This window comes from Acomys russatus, chromosome 6, assembly GCF_903995435.1.
Source record: "Acomys russatus chromosome 6, mAcoRus1.1, whole genome shotgun sequence".
Taxonomy (NCBI): domain Eukaryota; kingdom Metazoa; phylum Chordata; class Mammalia; order Rodentia; family Muridae; genus Acomys; species Acomys russatus.
In genome coordinates this window covers 56,294,845-56,318,897 of record NC_067142.1, presented here as the reverse complement: position 1 = coordinate 56,318,897, position 24,053 = coordinate 56,294,845, and the positions used below count along the sequence as shown (strand labels likewise).

Below are 24,053 nucleotides of genomic sequence, written 5' to 3'. Positions count from 1 at the left end.
CTGAATCGTATTTTAAACTCCCCAGTTTTCCTCCTCTGTAGGAAAGGAGGGGGCAATCATGGAGGTCTGGTTAGCAGGGAGCATGGAGGCCGAGGGTCAGGCTCCAAGGCAGCAGAAACTATGAGCAGATGGTACTGGACTGATCCCTGCTTCCTTCAGAGACTCTGAATATGTTGTGAAGCACATTATTGTTGCCCCTCCCCCCTTTGTCTCAGATTATAAAATACAAACAAATGACAGAAAAGATCTTTAGGCTAGTGGCTGGCTGCCCAGTGCTCAGAATTTCAAGGCTCGCCGTTTCCTCCCGGCTGTGAGACGGTGACTGTAGGGCCTCATCTTCATTTCTACAAAGGGGATGGAGAATTCATGGCCTTTCCAATGGTACCAGTTGATCCCCTAAAGTGTGAGAAAGGTGAACATGTCAGATCGCCCCTCCCCCTCAGCAGAGTGCCCAACTTGAAAAGAAAAGAATGATTGGATTGAGAGATCTACTTATGAACTTGACTGTTCTCAGTCAACAGGGAGCTTATGACAGAGTTCCCAGTGTGATGGAGAGTTTGGGTCTCCTTCCAGTGTCCCCTTTACATGGGCTTTGGTCTTTATAAAAGACATGTCATGGGTCATTTCTTATTGCCAGTTTTGCCTTCAGGAGCTTGCCATACTTGGGGACTGTGGTGAATGCCACAATCCCAAATAGGTGGAAGTATTTTGAATAGTGGACTTGTGGACAGCTCATTCATGTTGTAGGGACACAGGTGGTGGTCACCTGGAACAAGTGACCTCTGGGGTTTGCCTGAGTGTGTTCCAGCTGCTTCCCTGTCACCTTGCCCAGACTGTAGACTTGAAGTCTTTTGGGGGAAATAACCCAAATTACTTAGGTTTTTGATCTCTTCCTTTCTGGGCCCCTTGCTAGAGTGTCATTAAGCCTATGGTGAGTTGATGAGCTCCTCCCACAAAAAGCTCCTTGCACGGTCTTTTCTCAGCCTCAGAGTACTTCTTTATTAAAATGTAGAACTAAAGGCCTGACTTCTGTGCTTTCTACCACACTGACCACAGCCAGAACATGGCCTACCTGGCTGTGCCTGGACTCCCCGTACTTCCCATTGAGGTTGGTCCGGTGGCAGTTCTTATACCACCAAGCACCCTTGTATGACATGGCACAGTTGGTGACAGCAACATCGTTGTCTCTATCCTCAGTGGAGAAAGGGCGTCCCTGGTGATAGCTGAGGGAGTCTCCTGCCAAAACAAAAGCAAAAAAAAAACAAAAAAAAAAAAAAAAAAAAAAAAAAATTCAGGAGGCTGACCCATTTGTTGGGGACATTTGGTTTCCACATGGAACTCTGGCTTACCTCCGGGTTCCTTCTGAGCCACAGGGTGGCTATGTTGAGCTTTTCTCTCCATCTTACCTCATGGGGGCTGGGCAGGGACAACTGCTTCCATGTTTCCCACTTTAATCACCATTGAGCTTTTGCTGAGAACTTTACTCAGGCAGCTCCATTTTAATGTTTCTGTCTCATCTAGGCCCGTTGTGTCCCCTGGAGACAGCAAGGAGCCATGATGACTCGGATCATTCCAGCTCTCCATTGGGTAAGTTCATCTTGGCTTTCCCATGTGCGTGCTGGCCCTGATCAGACTGCACCCAATACCCTACACGGAGAACCTGGTTCTGCCCAGGAAGAGGGGCAATAGCAGCCAGAGGGCCAGTCTACAAGAAACAGGGTGACAGGGATGTCATAACTACGTCAAAGGAGAAGTGGGTAGGAAAGCAGGCTGTGGCTTAGAGAGAAGCCATGTTAGATAAGGAGCACACTTCCGGCGCTTAGCGCCAAACCTGTGAGGAGCTCCTGAAAAAGAAGAACTGAGAAACAAGCTTTGTAGGCAAGGGTGAGGACGAACACAGAGAGGCGGTAAAGAGAAAAAAAAAATTAGCTAAATAGGAGAAGAGAGATTACCTGATACTACCAGCTAGGCTGCCTAACACTGTGGTGAGATTTTCCTTCTCAAAGACAAGTGGGGACTGAGTGTTCTGTCACCGGTGTTATGTGGTGGCTCAGGTGAGCTCAGCGTTCAAGGTGAGAGATCAGACCACCATTCACTTAGAACGATTGGTGAAGCTTTGGGTATGACTTGTGGCTAGGGATGCTGGGAAGGGAACTCGCATTGTTTACTGAATGGAAGTGATATTGGATATGGTTAAGGTTGCTTTCCCCTAAGAGAGACATGGTTCTGATTCTATGGTTTCCATGTTATGCCCCTGGTGTCCACTCAGCACCTCCATCCCTGCATCCACTGAACTCAGTCAGGGCCAGTCATCTTAATGGGAAGCCATCACCCCTCAGTCCCTGAGGCAACATGGCTATACTGTTCTTATCTTCCTATAATCTTGAAGGATGCAGATGTTGTACTCATCCAGAGCCAATCCCACCAGCTGAAACACTTTTGCTATCTATTCCTGCTTGAAGAGGGTGGAGAAGATGCTTTACTTCCCCCTCCTAAATATCCCTTTCATCTTCTTTATCCCAAGTCATGCTCATACCTATTACCTTAAAAATTCTCAGATCAACTTTAATCTTCAGCAACCCACTCTTTAGTCATCAGTTCATTGGCTACCTTGTGTCTGCTCATGTTCCTATCACCTCACCTTCTGCAAACTAGATTGTACCCTCCTTATTCTCCACACAATCCTTTCTGGTTTTTACTTTGATGTTGCCAACCAAATGTCTCCGGTATGGTCCCCTTGGCCTTTGTATCCTCCCTCCTCATTCCTGCCTCACATGTTGACCTCACGTATTCAAAACGTGAACTAAGTCCTGGTTTTCTCTCTTGAGCCTCTGTTGAGATTCTTCCTTTTGCAGAGCGCTGACGTTAGGGAGGGCTCTTGTTATCTCCCATCAGGGTTAATGTAGCAGCCACCAGCTGGCCCCTCTGTTCTTCATTCAGATTTCCTGCATCCCGCTTGGGGCTGTCCCAGAGATCATTCTAAAACCCAAATCCCTTGATGCCACTCAGGACTTACAAGGCCTTCCACCATGTAAAGACTAAGTTTCTCCTTCAGTGTCAAGACTTTCCAGAGTTAATCTTCTCTTTCTCCCTCTCCCTTTCCCTTTCTCTGCTCTTCTCTCTCTCCCTCCCTCCCTCCTTCCCTCCCTCCCTCCCTCCCTCCCTCCCTCTTTTCCTTCCTTCCTCCACCCTTTCCCTCCTTTTCTTGCTTTTCTACCCCCATTGCCTCTCTCCCTTTCTACTCCATCTTGCTATGTAGCCCAGGCTAGCTGCAATGCTCAATCCTTCCAACAACCAATTGGCCCAAAGTAGTAACCCATCCAGCATTCCCCTTCCACTGAAGCTAGTGATTTCAGTCAAATAGGCTGCTTTCGGTGATCCTTCTATAAGGATCCTTCTATGAGCATTCTTAACCTAAAAGAGTGCCTTTTGTTGTGCAGAGAGCTACTCCCAGTGTTTTCTTTTTTACACTAGGTGGCTACTCTTACAGAGACAATGTTTTGTGTTCTCTTAGAGGCCTCAAAGCCAGAACAGTGAGAGTGGTTCTGCCCATATTGATGACACAGATTAGAAGTCTCAGTTTGAATCTCAGTAGAGTTCTAATTCGATAGTCTTGGAGGTATTGGGTCTTCAGAGATTAGGGGTGGTCAGAGAAGGGCTGCACTTGGACTGAAGGCCCCGGAGTGGCTGGTCACCAGTGAGGCCAGGGGAAGTGGTAACATCTAGAAGAAATGCCAGGAAAAGGAGGGTGTGGTTTTCTGTCCAGTATGGACTGTATGCAGTTGCCTAGAGATAGGGTAGCTTAAATAAACCCAGGGTTTTACCTACTGAAGATGACCTGAATATGTAAGGAGATTGGTGGATCATCATTCATCTTTGTGACTAATGAATCATCATTAGTGTCTACAAATGACCAGCCAAGCTCTAGGCAGCACTGGCCTCTGCCACAGGGCAGACGTATGCAGTCTATCAGGTCTGCCCTCTGTGGGGTGCAGCAGAGAGACTGGGCTGAGGAAGAGGTTTCAATTAGAGAGGGAGAGATGAAGAGGGGATGCTGAGGGGTGATAGGAGCTGAGGGAGGTGAGCTTGTGTCTCTTCCCATAGGCGAAACATAAAAGGCTTTTCTCTACGCACACTTCTAATTTTAGGGAGTGAATAGTGTCCATTTAGTTTTTGAAATGATTTAGTCTGACATCTTGTTTAATGTCCGTTTCAACCGTGGTTTTGTGCTCAAAGTGTGGCAAATTGGCCCTTTTGTTGGGGCTCTTTGGGCTTCTCTGATTGTCACCATGAATGGATCAACTGTGAACAGTATCAAAGGTAAGTGTGTCTTCTCTTTAGAATGACAATATATGGCCGAGAAAGGAAATAATGGAGCAGATGCAGTAACTGCAAAGGTAACACCTTCATGTTCATTTCAGTTCCAAGAGTCATAGGAAATGCTGCTAAAATTAAACATCAGCATTTAGCTCTAAAATGGGGGAAATGAAATGTCTGCTAACTCCATGTACCAAACAGGAGCATGCCTGGCACAACAGGATTCACGAATGGTACTGTAACAGAGCACATGAGACAAAGGCTAAGGACTAGCTCAGGGGCTGTGTTCTTATGGAACTGGGGTACACAGAGCTAAAATGGGTGGTTGTTCTGCTTGGTAAAAATGTCATAAAAACCAACACTGAGAACCCAACCGCTTATACAGTTCACAGGAGAACAAGAGGTCACATGGCCAGTGAGAGACATTTAAGCAATGACCTCTGTTCTTTCATGGGGTGCTATGGTAATTGATGATGGCTGGGTGAGGGGGGACATCTCAAAGAATGGGGAATCTAGACTGTTTCATTAGTTCAAAGGTCATTTCCCTAGCTGCCATTGCACAGGCAAGGAGATGCCAACTAAGATGAGAAATAGTTCTGCCCTCTCTAAATGGGCATCCGTGCCGGCTAAGTCTACATAAAATGAGCCACCCTTTGCTCTCACATTGCATTCTATTCAAGTAAACTTTACAGACCTACTCATTGTGTTTATAGCAATTTTTCTGACTCCTCTGGAGATTGGGACAGACACCATTATAATCTACCAGATAACATCACTATTATAATTTTTCAGATGACATCACTATTATAATTTTTCAGATGACATCACTACTGTAATTTTACAGATGAGAGAAGCAAAGTCCTAAGAAACAGACCCCAGGTCCCCTGAGTGAACAGGAGGAATAAGAGCCAGGGACCCAGCTTGTCCAAGCCTCCTTCCTGGCTAGCAAACAGTTCATGAACTCCATGACTTCTGCTGCCTCGGCTCGCAGCTCAGGACTGGAACACACACCCACTGCCCATGGGGTCATCCTGGGTCCCACAAGTACCTGCAGTGCCATTGTAGCCTCCTATGCGGAGCTTGTACAGGCTTCTGCCATCCTCCACAGCAAACTTGTCATAGTAGGCAAAGACTGCCTCTTGTCCGTCCCGCATATCCACACGCAGCTCGTAATGGCCCTGGGCTGTTATCCTGTGGATGTTGTCCAGCCCTGTGGAGAAGTACAGACTGTGTACTGAGTGTTGGGCCAGCAGCTTTAGCAATGAGAGAGAAATACGTGCTACGCACAAAGGGTGGGTCACCCGTATTGTTCCGCCCACCACCCTTCTCAGGCGCATGTGGAGCACACCCTGCCAGACTCTGAATCTTCTTCTGTGAGAAGGCCACCCCAGGCTTGCTGAGGAGACCCACCTCAGACAACATTGGAGCCTAACATCTAGTCTTGACCTAGTAACTGTCAAGCTTCAAGGGTCAAGATTCTTGCCCCATTCCCCACAATCTTCTATACCCAGTAATGATAGCAAAAGCTCAAGACGCCTTCAACAGGTGTGATTGATTCTTTTGGTTTGAGTTTTAGGAAGCAACAGATAGAAGAAACATGGGTCAGAACATCCAAGATACCCAGACATAGTAGGATTTCCTAGCAGCCTGCAAAGAGTACTCAGTCCACCTTGCACTGTGCTGCCTTTCCCTTCTGTCCAGGGTTCCTGGGGCCCCCAGAGGTGGGTCAGAGAAATGCAGAGTCCTGGGTTTGCCATAATTGAACTTGCAAATTCCTCATCTTATGATGGTATGAAGCCATCAACATTTGTTAGACACTGCACTTTCCATTTGCGTCTTTCTCTAGGCCAGGGCTATACTTCACCCTACTCTCTCCTTAGGAGGGGGCGGGGCATCAGCTATGAGCACAGCTGCCAGTCAATCATGTGAACACAAGGACAAACAGCCACACTCTGTACGGTAGTGTCGCTAACCTGTAATGTTTGGTGTCTTAAAATACCTTTTTAGTTTATCAATAGTTTCCACCAAAGAAGCACTTATGGAGGAGGTGGACTCCCCTGTCATAAGTTGGGGAGCATCTCTGTTACTTTTTGCCTTTCAAGCCCCAGTCTTTTCTTGTGTCATCCACATGCCATATCTTTATTCACTCCTTTTGCCTCTGCACTGGCCTTCCTTATCTCTCACTCGCTCTATCTCTAAGCATCCCAGGCCTTGGGCCAGGAAATTCTTATAAGGTACAAAATCAAGGGTCCAGGTAGAGCCTAGATACATCTTGGTGATATTTTTTCATATCCATTTTCTCTGTTTTTGACATGTCGCTTAAACTGAGGACTCTGAGATCTCCTGATTTCTATTGTCCAGCAAAGCTAGAGCCTTTTGCTTTGATGTGATGTCATCGGCTATCTGTCTTGGTGTACCCTGACAGGTACAAGGAAATTTAGAGAGGACTCAAACCCCCTTCTTTGTTTTGTGTGGAGAGTTCAGAGAGGGAAGCGGGTGGCCAAGGGCCCAGCTCTTTAGTTTCTTTACCTGCTTAAGATGGAAAACTTTGACATGATTGCGAGCAGAAGGCTGTCAAATGCTCTTTGTGGAGCTGCTGACCTACAGCCTGCCCTTGACTTGTGAGGTTGTGCTGTTTGCCGGCGGTATTGTGCCTGGGTGCTCTTAAGCAGCTAGGGAACCCAGCCCCTTGCTAGAAATGTTGCGCCTCACTCACTAGGAGCCTTTTCAATGGTTAATTTCCCCTGACCGAATGAGAGTCACTCCTTCCTTCTCTTCACGCCTTGGTGCAGACTCTGTCAATGACTATGGTGGAGGTTCAGAAGTCTAGCCTCCATGCCCAATGGGGAATAGTTCAAAGGAGCAATTCATGTGCCAGACCGTCTCTTGGACTCAGTCTAAAGGGAGTCTTCAGTCAACATTCAGTGATATGATTTTCCTGGATCTCGCCTGGTTCTTTCAATTCTTGTCTCAGATATTTCAATTCAGTAACTCACATGAACAAGAATTTATCCCAGCAAATAACTGGAACGAGAGTCCCCATTTTAGGATCTGGTCCTAGATAACCTGACTTGGAACATGAGCGGTGGGGTCCTAAGGTTAATGGCCGTCAAGTATTGCTCACCAGCCGCACAGCCTCAGACCTTGCCTCTGGTAGCAAACCCTCATACCGCGGTTAGCCTTCATTCTCACTGTGACTGGATTTAGAGGCATCCTTGGACATACACCTCTGGATCGCTCTGTGATCTAGATCAGACTAACTGTGGTGGGAAGACCCACCCTGAGTGTGGGCTGGATACTCACTTGGGATGAGACACTGGACTGTATAGAGAGGAGAAGGGGGCTGGGTTCTAGCACTAGTCCCCCCTCTGCCTTCTGTTCCAGATGCGATGTGACCAACTGCTTCCTGATTCTGCTGCCATGATAGCCTGGGTCCTCACACTAGGAGCCAAAATAAACCCTCCTTTCTTTAAAGTTGCTTCTGTTGCTTGCTTTGTTGCAGCAGTAGGGAAAAGAACAACACACCTCATAGCTATTTACCTCACATCATGACTTTGCTTTCCAACCTTGAGTTCTAGAACCTGCTTCTCCATCAGCCTAGTGACCATACTTCCTCCCTCTCTCACTTGCTCCTCTTTGCTTGGAGGGGTTGCCGCCCTGTCCCTCCAGTCTGTATGCTTCAAAAGGATTCCTGCAGTCCTCCTGTCCATCCCTCCTTTTTTCCCTTCTCCTGATCTTTCAGTGTCTTGGCTCTCTTCCTTTTCTGATACCTGGGGCTTTCTCATCAGTTAGTCTGTGTGAAAGGGCATCGCTGATGATATGAGAACAAGGCACTAAATAACCTTGAACAGAGAAGGATAGTTCCACATTCTAGTTCAGCTTTTCTTAAAAGAGGAAAGGGAAACTGTATAGCCCTGACCCTGATCTTAACTCCCAGTCTCGGCTTCATTCTAGCATTTCACAGTCGGTTGAACACAGAACACTTTCTGATCATCACTTCCAGCAGCAGCAGCAATAGACTTGGTGTTCCTGAATGTAACTGTCATTTAATCATATTAATGTTGCTTTCTTTTCGCTTTTCATTTTTGAATGCTACTTTTACTTTTGAGGCATCTTTTTATTTATGGCACACAACAGCTAGCTTTCCATTTTGACAATGGATAAAGGTTCTTTAAGACATATATTTAATTAAATAGAAAGTGATATATAGAACACTTAAGTGCTGAATGGTTCATATGTTTCACAAAAGTGACAGAAGCTGTGAACCTGGCACACAGTGGCTTAGGTTTTTGTAGACATGAGTCTTGACTACTTATGTCTGCATTGATTCATGTGTATTACTGACTCCCAAGCTGTTTAAAAATGTTTGAAACTAAATCACATTTTCCTGCTTGTTTGAGTTCTCTCTCAAAGTGCTTATATGGCTCTTACCATACATTTTTATTTCCTATGTTGGCAAATAAAGGTCTGGGTATCTAATATAAACTCAATAAATTCTTATCAATAATTGATATCTACACTTGAGGTAAATATATCTGAGGCAGTCTTAGGTAGTGATGTTTAAAGATGAATGATGAGATCCTAACCCCCAAGAAACATATAATAAAGACTAGATAGATGAAGTAAAACAGATACCATGATTGAGGCCATATCGGAAAACACAGCCAATTATCCCACAGGCAGTGAATGAAAGAGTCAGTATGGCTTTTATGGCTTTTATGGAAGAAGAGGTGTTTAATGGGCCTTTGAATATAAGTAGGTAGACACCAAGGTGTCAGGAGAAGGAGTGTTTCTTGCAGAGGAAACCTCAGTGGTTTGAAGGTGGGTGCCGGGGAAGTGGGATGAAGGAAGGGACTTGGTGGTAGAGAGAAGGAACCAGAAGAAGAGTAGGAAGTTCATAAGGAGCCTGGCCTTTACTGGGTGGTGATGGGAGTCATTGAAAGGCTTTGCCAAGTTGTGTTACCCTTCACTCAGATTCAGGGTATGAGGAAGGTCATTCTTGTGGCCATTTGGACATGGGGTGGTACTGGAGGCAGGGATCCCATTTGAAAGGCTGTTGCTACCAAGGGAAGACAGTAAGGCTTGAACAAGAATGTGGCAGGAGAGGGGAAGATAAGAGTGCAAGTATCCGACACTATTATCTGTCTGATTCTCCCTTTGCCTCTCTTTATCAACCATTAGGAAAATCTTACAGAGAACTGTGGGCATTCACACACTGACGACCCAGCATCAGCACCATCAATCTGGCTTGGGCGTGTTTATCCTCCTATACCCGCCTAAACCTCCATTTAAACTCCCTGCTGTGTCACACCTAGGAAATCACCCTTAATGCCACTCTCATTTCCCCTTTTCTCTCCCAAGTCAGATAATAACACTCTCCCAAGAACCCAGCAGAGTCTCATTTCTCTCTTGACCTGCAGGCTGGCTAGCTGGTTGCTTAGCTTCCAAGGGGGAGCCAGCCTGCCCATTGCTTCCCATGCCCTATTCCCTACCAGGCAGATCCCTGCGTTTGTACTTGCCTCATGTCAAGATCCATCAGCATAAAAGACTATTAATGAGGATGGGAAGAGACAGAGCAAAGAGGAAAACACCACAGTCAGATAAAAACAGATCAATAGTGGAGCCAAACAGAGCAAGAGGCACAAAAGCAATTCGCAAGCTGTCAACTTCTCAATGGACACAGACTTCTGACAATGCTGGACAGACACAGAAAGGAGAGAGATGGACGGAAACTCAGGGCAGCCTGTCCAGAGAAAACATAAAGCGGATGTTACCTAGCCAAAACTCATCCTCCAGATTCCCAAAGCCAACACGGTAGTCAGCCCATTTCCGGAAAAAATCAGTTTGGCCATTTTGCCGCCTCTGGAACACCTGTGAAGAGAAGGAGAAAGAGAGAGGAGATACTCTGAACAACAAGAATAAATAAGTGATAAATGAGTGTCACTGGGTTCTGTATCGGCTAGGATCAGGACCACTTCAGAAGGGAGCTTAACATGTCCATGGCAGATTTTGCAGGGGATGCTCAGAGAGCCCTTTTTCTTGAAGTGCTGACGCCTCTGACAAACAGGCTGGGGGTGTGATATAGCAACACTAATTTGCACCCCTGCAGTACAGAAAAGATTCAGGATACATATCAAGCTCCAAATAGTCAGGGGAAATGGGCTAGATTCTCAAATTAATCTCTTCGCATCACAGACAGTTGTAGGAAGCGTTTCTCACCAAAGGATTGGGACCAACTTCAAATCATCTACTCACTGTCATCATCTTATTGCCTGCAAAGCAATTGCATATCATTCACTTTCCAAGCTGTTTAAGTGCTAATTTCATTTAACCTCCAATACATCAGCCTTGGCTTCAATTTCCAATTATGCTTTAAGAAGGAGGCACAAATATGTCAGAAACATAAAAGGAAATGTCTCCCAAGAGTGTTATGAGTGCAGTCACCATTTAACTCTTTAGAACCTTCCCGTTTTGGATCACAAATGCTCCAGTGCTCTACCTGAGCTGCGCTAGGAAGGGTGCATGCGGGAGGGTACGCGGGGCTGAGTTTCCATTCATGTTGGTTCAACCCCTGTTGCTTGCTTCAGAGCCAGCCTCAGGAGCTCACTCAAGTGCACAGTGGCGAGCACCTCCAGGCTACCCTATTTCTTCTGCTCTGTACTATCCTATCCGGTATGAGGGGAGGTGGTGTCAGCAAGCAGTGTCTCTCTCCCAACCACTGTTGTTTCCTGAAGGCTATGACAGTTCTGGGGAAGAACTAGGGGTCCAGGACAAGAGGGAGACACAAGCAGCTCCTGTGCACTAGAGGGCCAACCACATTCTGTCCCAGAGCTAATCAACTATATGCTGCTCTCTAAGATAAGGAAACTAAGTGCCTCATCCTGCGGAGCTCAAGGGCGCGCATAGGGTGGCTGCTTCCTCGTCTCTTCATTTTAGCTGCAGACCTTGGCAAGCAGGATCATCCACAAGCCTGCTTCCTTCTCCCACCCCCTCCCCCAGCACCTCTTGCATTCACTCTGTTTGCGGAAGGAGCCTGAGGCAAGGCAGTCATCTATCTCACAGCCCTTCTTTGGGCTAGGTCATTACTTCCTTCATGTCTGTCCTGGTTAGTTTTTACTGTCAACTTGACCCAACACACAGTCACCTTGGGTGAGGAAACCTCAACTGAAGAACTGCCTCCTCTAGACTGGCCTGTGGCCATGGCTATGAAGAATTGCTTTGACTGAAGTGGGAGGGCCCAGCTCAGTGAATACAGCATCCTAGGCCCAAGGGAGTGGGTCTGGGCTATATAAGGAAGGTGACTGAGCTTAACCCAGTGAGTGAGGCAGTAAGTAGGATCCCTCTATACTTTCTGCTTTAGTTTCTGTTTGAGTTCCAGCCCTGACATTCCTCAGCGATGCACTATGACCTGAAAGTATAAGCCAAACAAACAAACAAACAAACATATTTTCCTCCTCTATGTTGCTTTTGGTCATGGTGTTTATCATAGCAACAGGATGAAAGTAAAAATATGTGGCCAATCCTTTCTCTGCTTGGGAGTGGGCTACTGACTAAGGGCCTTGAAGGCAGTGAAGAGGCCAAGATCCAAATGAAAGAGGTTGATAAAAGGACAGCTCAAAGGATGGTGTCACTGCACTCCACAGGGGCCCTGTCAGGTAGCCTAGAAGATATGCCCACAGCATGTACTTACAATCCAGCCGCCCCCTTCTGTGGTCATGTCACAGTATACTTGCAACTTGCGCCTTAGCTCCCCATTGAGGAAGATGGTGTAAACTCCACTAAGAGTGTCTCCATTCATCAAATGCTGCGTGCAGTCTTGAGGATGAGAGAACACCCGGCCCCCTGCAAAAGAAGAGCAGTTGAAAATTTTATATTTATTTATTTACTATGTGCACGTGTGCACCACGTGCCAGCATTCAGGCCGTAGCATCCATCTGGAGTCAGAGGATAACCTGGGGGAGCCAGTTCTTTCTTTCCACCATTGGGTCCTGAAAATAAAACTCAGATTGCTAAGATTGGGCGGTAAGTGCCTTTTACCTGCTGGCCAGCTCATCAGCCCCAAAGCAATTTTTCATAATGGTTCTTTTTTTTTTTTTTCCTATTATGCACAAGAATTTTTGGGTCTGAGGAAGTTTTAAAGAGTCTCGTGGTTGGTCCTTCATCGTGAGGTGTTAGAGGTTCTCAGTGAATTCAGACAGTGTGTGGTTGTGAAACCTGAATTCACGTTGGACTCACGGGTCTGAGGACCAAGGGTCTGGATTCTCTGCTTACCTATTTGCTTGACTATAAGCTGAAGGCCTTGAGCAGCCACGTTTCTCATCAGTAAAATGGGGTAATAAGGACCCTCCCACCCCCTACCCTTGCAGCACGAAGGTGAGTTAATTTGTGGTAGTTTAGAGGTGGACCAATGAACCACTAAAGGGGCCTTTGAATGAAGCCGCAAGGCAGCCATTACGGAAGGTCCAAAGGAGCTGAGCTTTAGCACAGAGATGAATGTCTATCCCCTGTACAAAGCAATCTCTCGATTGCACTAAACAATCAAATGGCCATGTTTTACAGTTCAGTTTTAACTCAAGGAAAGGACAGGCGAAGTAAATTGCAGCTCATCTTTCAGAAGGAACAGCCCAATCTGTAAAACAATACCTAATTAGCTGTAGGAGAAGCTTAAATCCTGAAGCGCTTTGCTCTGAGATAAGTGTTGTGCTTATCAGGCAGCCTGCGAGCAGTCTACCAGAGAGACTTTGCTGAGAGGGCAAGTTAAAGGCACAGCCTGCCATGTGAGGTGAGGTGGCTGGAATGTTCTGGACAGGCTGGCTTCCGGGTCAATGAAGAACAAGATGAGATAATACAACCGAGCTGGACGCAAGGGAAGCAAGACCACAGGTGTTAGCTACCACAGCGCCTCCTGGTGGTAGTGCTCATACACCGCACACGTGACACCCAGCCACTTGGAAAGGCAGGACAGTGAACCATTTAGACAAAGAATGTCACAAAAGGAAGATGACACTTGAACATTGCTGAGAGCCCCCTTACATGTTATCTGTAACGCATTCCTTACTAGGAAGCAGCTTCTGAAGTGTTATAGTCTTCATTCAATGCTCCCACTCCCACCCCCCCACTCCCTCTCCCATCCTACCACCAGATCCAGAGATGTATTAACACTGAGGACTTTATTCTAGATTGCTGCCACAGATCTACCAAAGTGGTTTTGGTGAAACAAGACACTTCAAGCAGAGTCACACCAAAGATTTGTGGTGTTTCTATAAAACCCATACTTTACGAGGCATACTTGTGTTTCTACTTAATTTTTGTGCGAAACTTTAGTGGAAGGCAAGTCAGTATAGACCTGAGACTTATTATTAACAGAGAAAGAAAATGCTCAGAAAGATTACGTGACTAGCTTATTCGGGTGGCTTGAATTAAAGCTTTCAGCGCCCAGTTGAGTGTGCTCTAAAATCTAACAAAAGAAGAAATGCAAGCACGGGTGGGAAGATGACTCAGTGCTTAGGAGCATTTGCTGCTCTTGCAGAGGACCCAAGGGTGGGTTCCAGCACCCACAGCAGATGGCTCACAAAACGCTGTAATTCCAGCTCCAGGGGATCAGACACCCTCTTCTGATCTTTGTGGGCACTTGCATCCATGTGGTATACACACACAGACATAGACACATACACAAATAAAAATATGAAATCTTAAAAAAAAAAAGCCCAAACCTTAAAAACATACCCTATGCTCTAGTTTGTTGAGGGTCTTTATCTATCCAAGGAGCGATCGGTTTCTGCATTTAACATACAAGCATATAACCCTCCTGGTGTTAAGGTTAAGCCAGAAAGCACTATGTTCAAATTAAACATTTTCCCTTCAAAACTGACTTTTGTAGTAGCTTCAGAAAGGCTATTGCGTTTTATTTCCAGCATGTCCTAGACCTCCTGATAGCTCTCATCTCACCTATCCCTGAGTGTTAATTTCATTTCAGGGGACAGGTGTGAGTGACTTCTGTCCCCTCTCTGGGTTGCTTTGGGGACTCTGTTGTCTAGGCTGTTCTTGACCCTGGTCTCTGGAGCAGCTGGCGTGCCTGCCTGCCTTTCCTCTTCTCCCCTCTCACTGCCTGTGGTCTCCAGCTCAGTGCTGCTTTGTGCACTCTTTCTCCCAAAGGAAGAGATCTTTTTAAACCAGCCCAGCTTCTTAGGGAGCTAGAACTCTCCATTTCTCAGTACTCCATGGGTTCCCCCACAAAAATCTTTCCCCAAACTCAGCACACTAATCTCATTCAAATACACATATAAACCCAAACCGACCCTGAGAGTGGAAAAGTAAGCAATTTTATATAAGTTCATTCGCCTTCGTTGATAATAACGGAAGCTTATGTTGTAGATACTTTTAGAGGGTTCAGATCCATTCTTAGTTATTCCAAAGTTAGACATAATGTAAGCGCATGTAATAAGCTGAGATGACTTGCTCTGGGGATGGGGAATTTTAAGTTTCTAAGAAGCTGTCATAGAAGAGGCATTCACTTATTTTTAAAGTTGGAAGATAAGAATAAGACTAACTGAAGGGATAAGTGTCTAAGAAGTGTCAAAGATGGATGGGATAAAGGTCTCAGATGATGCGTGTGAGAGGGAGGACCATATGCCCCACTTTCTGAGCTCCCATTGTAAGCTGGCAGGTAGAGGCACTGTCCAAATGTGTAGAAGGCTGATGCATGTTTGCTGGGTGCACTTGCCTTACCCTTGACAAATTACAAGGCCATCTGGTTGTTAATAGATTCAATTTGATGTAATTTAGTCTATGGCATTAGTGCAAAGGCAATCAAGAAGCATCTTGCTTTTATAGACTATCAGAAGCAGCAACTTGGGCTTTTCCTTCCCCGGGAACTTGGAGAAGACATGGCAGGAAGCGTCTCTCCATCCTGCTCCAGCCTTCAAAGCATCTCAAGTTTGTCTCAGACTCACTAGTCCTTGAGCTACATACTAGCTCTTTTATTCTGATGAGAGAGAACAAGTCGAGAGTTCTCAAGTCACGGACTTTATTATCATTCAGATTCCTGTGTTCCATCCTAGATCTACCAGGGCACAATCTCGAGCAGGGAGACATGCTCAGGGGTCGGTATCTTACCAACGTGCTTCAGATAGAGCTCTTTGGAGTTTACATTTTTCTCTCCTCAGAAGCCAAGAGGTGGAAATGGTAAATGAGATGGTGCCTTCGAGGCCACTTGGCCAGCTCTCCCAGCTACTTTGGAAGTATTGGGTTTTGGCTCAGCTAACAATCATAAAAACTCTCCCGTGTTCTAATTGACTTGTTATATACAAGCTAAACTTCAAATGTTTTTAAGATCATGATCAGGGCCAGTCACAGGCACCCTCAACTATTAAATAGCATGGCATTTAATCTAACCAGAGATCTACCTTTACCCCCATAACTCATCATCCTAATAATTCTTCAGACCAAGCATATACCTAGGAGGCTCTTCTTCCTTTTTATGCAGTAACATGAGCCTGGCTGGATAAGGTAGCATTTTTACTTAAAAGCACAAGCTATGGTTATTGCCAAGTTAGAGGGAAAGCAGAGCCAAGTGATTGGTACACTGAAATGTCTCATGGTTAAGAATTTCTAGGTGTAATTGTGAGATCTGAAGGCCCAGGGCATTCACCGGAAGAATTGCTCAGAAATTGGTTTGTGTTGGGCATCAGAGGTTAAATGCTGAGTGGAGAGTAGCTCTCTTCATGACACACAGGGCAATCAGATGGCTCTGTGCCGGTGGCGAGTGAAAGAGGCTTCTCTGTCCCTTCTAGCCCTCACTTGATTTGTGTCCTTGGGGGAAGTCTTTAAAATGGTCATATTTAATAGCTCTAGAGAACCTCTGCCTGCTGTCCACTCTGATGGGCTCAGCATAATAGCTCTAGAGAGCCTCTGCCTGCTGTCCACTCTGATGGGCTCAGCATCCGAATGAAGGCTGTGACATCAGCGTGTTCCTCAGAGAACAGCCACAGCAGGCATCTGAGTAAAAGCAGAACAAAGTATGTTTCTCCACAGAACCGTTCGACATGTTAAAATTAATGCCCATATTTGCAAAGTAACTGATAAGACTTTAGGGTGCAGCCCGAATCTGTGGACAGAGTGTAGTCAGCAGTCAGCCCATGTGAGCTTAACCTATCACTTCAACTTCCTCAGAGAATCTTCAAGTTTGCCAGCTTGTTTTCTTGTTATTCACTTAACAAACATATGGGAAATGTCTCTTGATTTCTAAATCCCAGGCTAAGAGATGGGAATACACAGAAGGAGAAAAGACATGTTTCAGTTGCCTCGTGGTCTTGTGGGAGAAACAAACAAATGTGGTCTCAAGTGCTCAGTGCCCTGGGACAGAGGATAGAAGGGCATCAACATGGCTGTGCAGTGAAGCTGGGGCCTGGGAAGAGGGGTTCTAGAATGGAGTAGAGGTTGGCAAGTGCTAAACAGAAGAAAGCCTTCTCGCTTCAGGAACTGGCAGACGTCAGCCATGAGCTGGTAGAGAAGGCTATTCCAGGCACGTGGAACAGCCCAGGCCATTTGGCAAACTGAAGATTTAGCTAACAGACAAAATGAGCACTGGGTTGGATGGGTGTGACAACAGGGAGTGAATCGTGCTGTGTAAGAAAAGAGGCCTACCGAAGGCGACAGACGCCCTTCTCTATCTTTGCAGACATAGCATTTCTTGAAATGAATACATTTCTTTCGGGAGTGGAGGTGATGCATCCACCCTTTGAATGAAGTTTTTATATAAAGCCTCAACCCCTCCAGTGTGAGACAACCATTGTTGGAACTATCCAGATTGTATCATGTAAGCCAATATAATAAGTCTTTTGTTATTAAAAACCATAGGGACAGGCATCTGACTTGTTTTCCACCACTTTCTCCTTAGCTTTTAGAGCAGAGCCTGACACAAAGTAGGCACCCCATCAATGTTTGTTAGATGCTAGTACCATAGGGGATGCTAACATCCCTCCCCTATGATAATAACAGGGCACAAAATCAGATTTTCTGAAAACATTTGCGATGGCACAATTGAAAATGTGCCAAACAAATCCTCTGACTAGCGATATATAAGATCTTTCTGAAGCGTTTATAAGATCATCATAGAGCAGTGGTTCCCAACCTTCCTACCCAATGTGGCAATTCTTTAATACAAGTTCCTCATGTTGTATCGGATACCCCCCCCCCAACCATAAAATTGGTTTTGTTGATACTTAGTAACTGTGGTTTTGGTATCATGATGAATTATAATGCAAATATTGGGTAGGCAGAATATCTGATGGGTGACCCCTGTGAAAAGATCATACAACCCCGCAAGGGGTCACAACTTCAGGTTGAGAACCAATGTCCTATAACCTACAGTCTATAGCAGTGCTGTTCAATAAGACTCACTTCTTCCCAAAGCGGTGGCCACATATCTCCATCCTGGTCAGTGGTACAATAAATAGGTTTAGCAACCCATTTGAAAGGCACCATTCCTTGAACACTACCATCTCCTAGAGGTCACCCACAGTGAAGTAATGTAATACACCGAGCATAATGACTATTTTTCAAAGCTTACTGTGTAGCCAAACAAACAAACAAACAAACAAACAAACAAACAAAACCCCCAGACCCACGTCAAAAAGACTCCCCAGGCTCAGGTGGCTTCACTAGTGAGAACAGACTGGGAATTTGAAGACAGATTCTCCTCAGTTTTATACCATCTCTCTTTTAGGAAAGAGAAGAGGCAAAATCAAGTCAATTTGTCAAACTTCTCAGCAAGGCCAGAATTATTTTTATCAAAACAAACAATCAGACAAAAACAGTACAAAAAAAGATAGCACAGGCTGGATGATAGTTTTGAAATCTATTCTCCCTTCTCTGTTTTGCCACAGAGAACTCATCGCCTGGTACCAGTTTCATCTGTAGTTGGTCTTTCTTGACCACATGGACCAGAAGGAGGGTCTGATAACCCTAGGGGAGAATTGGCTTAAGGGATGGAGTGTCCTGTGCACTGACAAGCAAAAGCTATGAAAAAAGATCACTGATTATCTAGTACAGTTTATTAGGACAGAATTTTAATTAGATATGCTAACTTGATTTAAAGTTAGAAAAAATATCAACACCATGAGAAAAAATAAGAAATTAAAACCCAGCAGAAATATTAGACTTGGATAATAGGGTTTAAAGTAACAGTATAATAGATAAAACAGATAAGGGATTTAGGTATAGTTAAAAATATGAATAAGGAATTGGAGTATCTGACTGAGGCCATATTTTAGAAAATAAGAGGTAATAATGCAGAAAACTACTCTTAGTAGTTGGGGTACACTACACACTTTCTACCATCTAGTTAATGGAAGTCCTGAAAAGAAAAAAAGACACAAACAGGAAGAAATGCTTAAATGAATAATAAAGACAAATGCATAAGAAGTACAGATAAAATGCTGCCGATTTAAAAGCCTCATTGAGTGTCAAACTGGAGAAAAAAAAGATAAATGAACTCTTAGATAGAGTGAACCGTGGACTGTCAAAAGGAAATAAGAATACAAGACAGGGAAGATGGCTCAGTGGGTCAAGTGTGTGCCACGTAAGCACCAGGACGTAGCAACCATGTCTTCACATGTCTGTAATCTTGGCACTGCTGAGGCAGAGCCAGGCAGGTCCTGGAAGCTCACTGGCCAGCCTTCCCAGCCAAACTGGCAAGCTCTTCAGTGGGAAACCCTGTCTCAAAAAAAAAAAAAAAAAGGTTGGAGAGTAATTAAAGGAAACACCTCTGGCCTTGACATGAATATATGTGCATGTACACCTGTGTGCACATAGGTACACCCCCCCCACACACACAGAGAAAAATATTCTAGAGAATTCCAGACAGAAAACTTCAGTCACCTACAGAACAAAATCTGACTGATGCTTGACTTCTTGAAGGCAACACAGCATAGGAAAAGACAATAGAAGCATCCAGGAGGCAGAGGCAGGTAGATTTCTATGAGTTTGGAGTCAGCCATGGCTACACAGTGACTTCCAAGAGAGTCCGGCTATATAGTGAGAGCCTGTGTCTCAGAAAACAAATACAAAACAAAACAAAACAAAGCTGCAGTAAGACTAAATGCTGGCGAGAGTTTTGTTTGTTTGTTTTAAATGAAGTTGGTAGAACATTGAAACATAAAAATATAAACAAGAAAAATGTATAGGCTAATTTTTTTATGATTATAAATGTCAAATAGAGTCAACTAAGTCTCAATTATTAAAAACTCATATTCAAGTGAAATTTTTTCATCGATAGTAAATACACATACTTTTAAAAAGCCACCAATGTGAGTCATGCCCTCAGTAAGCAGAAGCAAAAAATCCCCCACAACTTACCAAACTACCACTTGATAAATTTCATTGCAAAAACTCCTAACTTGAATTAGAAGAAAATTCCATAACTTACATCTGTGCTATGAAACACACATTTTTGTTTGTTTATGGCTGACCAATAACATATTTTCTTTATTTTAGAAAACAATGACAGTGTTAAAGAGGGCTGTGAATGAGGAGTTGATGAGGGTTGTGCATTTAATTGTGTGCTCTTCAAGCATGTTCAAGCATGATCAAGCATGTTCAAGCATGCTCAAGGTTCACTAACCTCACCATCACCAACATCTTTGAAGGTTCTAGTTAGTGTGGAGTACAGAATTGAAACTGTTATTCATAAATGACACTGAAATACCCAACATATTTGAGTGTGTGTATTCATGGTCATGCCTGGGTATGCAGAAGCCGGAAGTCAGTGTCTGGTGTCTAACTCTGTTACTCTCCACCTTGTTTTTTGTGGTAGGGTCTTTCCCTGAACCTGAACTCCTCTCCTCAGCTACACTGCTGGCTGGGCAACACCCTGGGATGCTCCTTTGCTGCCTCCCTAGTGATGGGATACAGGCTTGGGTTGCCATTTTCTATGCCCACCAATGGCTTGGGTGCTTGGGATTAGAACTCAGATCGTCAGAGGTGCACAGCAAGCAGCACTTTACTTTCACTATTTTCCCAGCTCCATATTTACCTAAAATATTAATAGAAACAATAGATAATTACAATTAGTAGGAAAGTCAGCAGGATTGCCAGATACTGGATCAATATATAAAATCAATAGTATTTTTCTGCATCAGCAATAATCAACTAGAAAATATATTTTTAATTAGATACAAGTCACAAAGCAATAAAAATAATAAAACCTCCAGAAATCAACCATGCACACAGGAATGCTGCGGGCAAAATTTTAACATTGTGAGAAACATAAGGACTATTTAAATAAATGAAGATATAGTCTACACATTTTAGAAGGTTTAACTTACTATCATTAAAGATGTCAGTTCTTCTCAAATTAACTTATAAGTTCATTGCAATTCTAATCTAAATTTCATTTGGAGACTTCATCCCTAAATGGGATAATTCAGATGACATGACACCTATGGAAAATTAAATGTCATCAAGTAGCTAAGTGAACCTTGAAAACGGGAGCCAAGGAAACTTGTCTTACCATGTGTAAATGTATTAAAATTAACTCTAGATATAAACACACAATGTAGGCTTTGAGGGGGAAAACCAGATGATCAGAGATGGAGTAAAATAGATAACTCAGAGTTTAGAGACAGATTTTGTGAACTTAATATACAGGAAAGTGTCACAAATCAATGAACAGATGGCTTACTTAGTGCACGATGCTGGTGAAAATAGTTCACTATATAAAGAAAAATGAAACAGTATCCCAGCTGCATGCCACATATGAAACAGATGAGGTGTGATAATAAATCACAAAGTGACCAGAAGAATAGCTTTGGGTCTACTGATAGGAAAAGCCTTCTTAGTAATGATGTTAGAGGCTCAAGTAATGCTGGGTAATACTATCAGGAACACTGCCAGGAAAATAAGCAAATGTCATGAACAGGTAATTTACAACAACAACAACAACAACAACAACAACAAGAAACAACGCAAAAGTCTAACAAACAGGGGGAGAGATGTTTAAAAATTCAAACTTAATGTTACTTAACAGATTCATCAAAAGTAATGAGACACCAATTATACTTATCAGACTGTCAAAAATTTTAAGGCTGGACCAGGGGCATCCCCGTGTGTCCAGTAAGTACTTAAACCACACAAGCTCACCCCCTGTACCTGACACTTCTAGGTATGCAACCTTTGCATGCTTCACTGGTCCATAGAATGATGCATTGAGGGTACATAAAGGAGCAGCATTTGGGATTGCGAAAGGCTGGAGACAGTCCGATGCCTGTCTTTGAGGGAGTAGGCAGGCATATGTGATGGGCACACGTCAAGTAATATTTTACAGTAATTAGGTGTAAAAGACAGATGAATCTAAAAGTGCCCAAACATAAAAATTTGTAATGAGTTATATAATCCAAAACACCTTACACCCATTTAAATCATTCATAACCAAAACAATTCTTTATGAATACGTTTTTCAAAGGCAGGAACAAGAGCCTCCCCATGCGACATGTAGGAATGGTTGTACAGGAAAGACAGAAAAAGACCTGGAGTAAAGATGGCTATCTCCTTCCCCTGCCCCCCTGGTCTGTCTGTCTGTCTGTCTGTGTGCCTCTCCCAACCTCTCTCTCCTGCTTGCCATCCTTCTTTCATTTCTCAGAGAAACAAAACATCAAACTGCTTCTAAGTGGTGGAGCTGTGGGAATGCGCCCTCCTCCCCCGGCTTCCCTTTCCAACAGAAATCCTGGGAACCATGTGTTTTTGTCAAATCCACTATTCATTGCTTTGGAGTCTAGAATTTGCCAATTTTCATTCGTTATTTTTTTTTTTTTTTTAAACAGCCCCCAACACTGAATTTTATGTCAGAGGAGACCATAGTGTTTTCCTGGAGAGCATCACAGAACAGCCTGACCTGGAAGGGAGATAGCAGGAGGCAAAGGCAATAAAAAGAATAAAAATACAAAAACAAAATAAACAGAACAGCGACCTGTTCTCATTACTCATCTCTAGCTACCTCTTCGCTTAACCTCAAGGTCGAGACAACCGTTTTATAGCGTTCACTGTCTCTACGGCTGAGCTTTAGCATGAGTCTTGTTTGCCTTTTAGAGTATTAAAAGAGACAGTGAAACCTGCCTCTCCCCAGATCGTTTCACCAGGTCCCTGTGGCTCTGCGGGGAATATTTGTTTCCTCATTTAAATTCATGTCTCTAAAAGACAAGTAGACCTTGGATGAAATTTCAGGAGACAGCAAATTATAAATAATGTATCCATATTTTTTTCCTCTCCCATACCACTTGTATATGATTCCCCCCGGAGTCTTGTGCAAACACCAGAGACAGGAGGACAGGAAGCTATTACCATGATGGAAAGATTGGAGCGGGCTTGTGTTGTGTGCTATGAACATGAAAACAGGCATCTTCATCAAAGGAGGTTTCGAGGCCAGCTCTTTTCTTTTCTGTCTTTCTTTTTTTGTTTTATTTTCAAGACAGGGTTTCTCTGTGTTAGCCTTGGCTGTCCTGGAATTGCTTTGTAGGCCAGGCTGGCCTTGAACTCACAGCAATCCGCCTGCCTCTGCCTCCTGAATGCTGGGATTAAAGGCACGCACCATCATGCCCAGCCTGCTCTTTTCTATAATAATGATGTTGGGGATGAGCTGGGAGGAGTAGAGGAATGGAAAAATATAATCAGGATATATTATGTGAGAAAAAAAATCTATTTTCAATAAATAGAAAAATAAAAAGAATGTTATTATCACTATTATTATTACTAATTATTATTGGCATCTCAACTCTTTACCAGACAATTAAATAAACATTTGCTTGAGTGTGTCCTTTATCTTTGGTCATCCTAGAACAGGGTGAGTGTTTGTCACTCATGGTGACCACTTTGAAGCCAAACTATAAACTATTGTCCATCAGAGAAGGCACAGAAAACACTCACACCCTTAGTGTACACCCTCAGAGTAAGATGCTGGCAAGTGGAAAATGCAGATACTGTCAATTAAGTTGAAAGGGATGCTAGTGGCAAAAAGGGAATTAGCCTCTAACACCTTCAGCCTCGGTGTACCATCGTGTAACTCTCAGTGTTCCCCAGACTTCCTAAGCAGGATTAACTCATGCTCGTGGGGGCCAGACAGGCCACCTTTGAATCTTGAATCAGGTGAAGATATTCTACTTTTCATTTTGGCTGCTTTCCCTTCCCCAACCCCACCTTTAGGAAGTCAATGCCCTTGTTCTCTTCTTTGATAAAATGTCCTCTTGGCAGAGGCAGAAAGGATAGTGCACAGGGACTCTGGCAGGAAGTAAGCAATTAGTAACTGGACAGTGACAATGCAGCCCAGGAAGATTTATACTGCGGTGGCAGGCAGAACCTAAAATGAGAGAGAGAGAGAGACTTTGACTTTTACAGTCTGCAAGCTGCACCTCTTTGTAGCATCCCTTCATAGGATATTAAGACTCATCTTCCTCTTCTTTGGTTCGGTTTCGAGAGAGACCACCCCTTCTGCACTCTGGAGCTGAGATTTGACTCTCAGTTCATCTGTGAGGTCTGTATATAGCAGCCTTTGTACACGGGATTCTGGCAGGCATTATTTCTTGCCCCCGAAATTTTTACTCAGCATCTAGTTGTCTCAGTGGGTTCTGATAAATCTCCAAAACAAAGCCAGCAGGGCTTGGGATGCATCAGTGACTTAAATTTCAGCTTTCATTAAAAACTGCAACAACTCGCAAACGTGGATACTTCTTTGCTACATATCAGAG

General features: G+C 44.1%; 1 protein-coding gene across 2 annotated transcripts in view; it reads right to left on the bottom strand.

Moving 5' to 3' along the window:
• Window positions 1–24,053, bottom strand: part of Tnr (tenascin R) — a 189,889-nt gene continuing 165,836 nt past the window's right edge. For both annotated transcript variants that reach the window (XM_051147658.1, XM_051147659.1), the window contains 5 exons: window positions 12,008–12,159; window positions 10,092–10,188; window positions 5,366–5,527; window positions 1,073–1,236; window positions 1–396 (listed from right to left, as the gene is read on the bottom strand). In XM_051147658.1, the coding sequence (XP_051003615.1) occupies window positions 277–396; window positions 1,073–1,236; window positions 5,366–5,527; window positions 10,092–10,188; window positions 12,008–12,159 (695 nt within the window). In that variant the 3' untranslated portion in view covers window positions 1–276. The remainder of the gene's footprint in view (window positions 397–1,072; window positions 1,237–5,365; window positions 5,528–10,091; window positions 10,189–12,007; window positions 12,160–24,053) is intronic.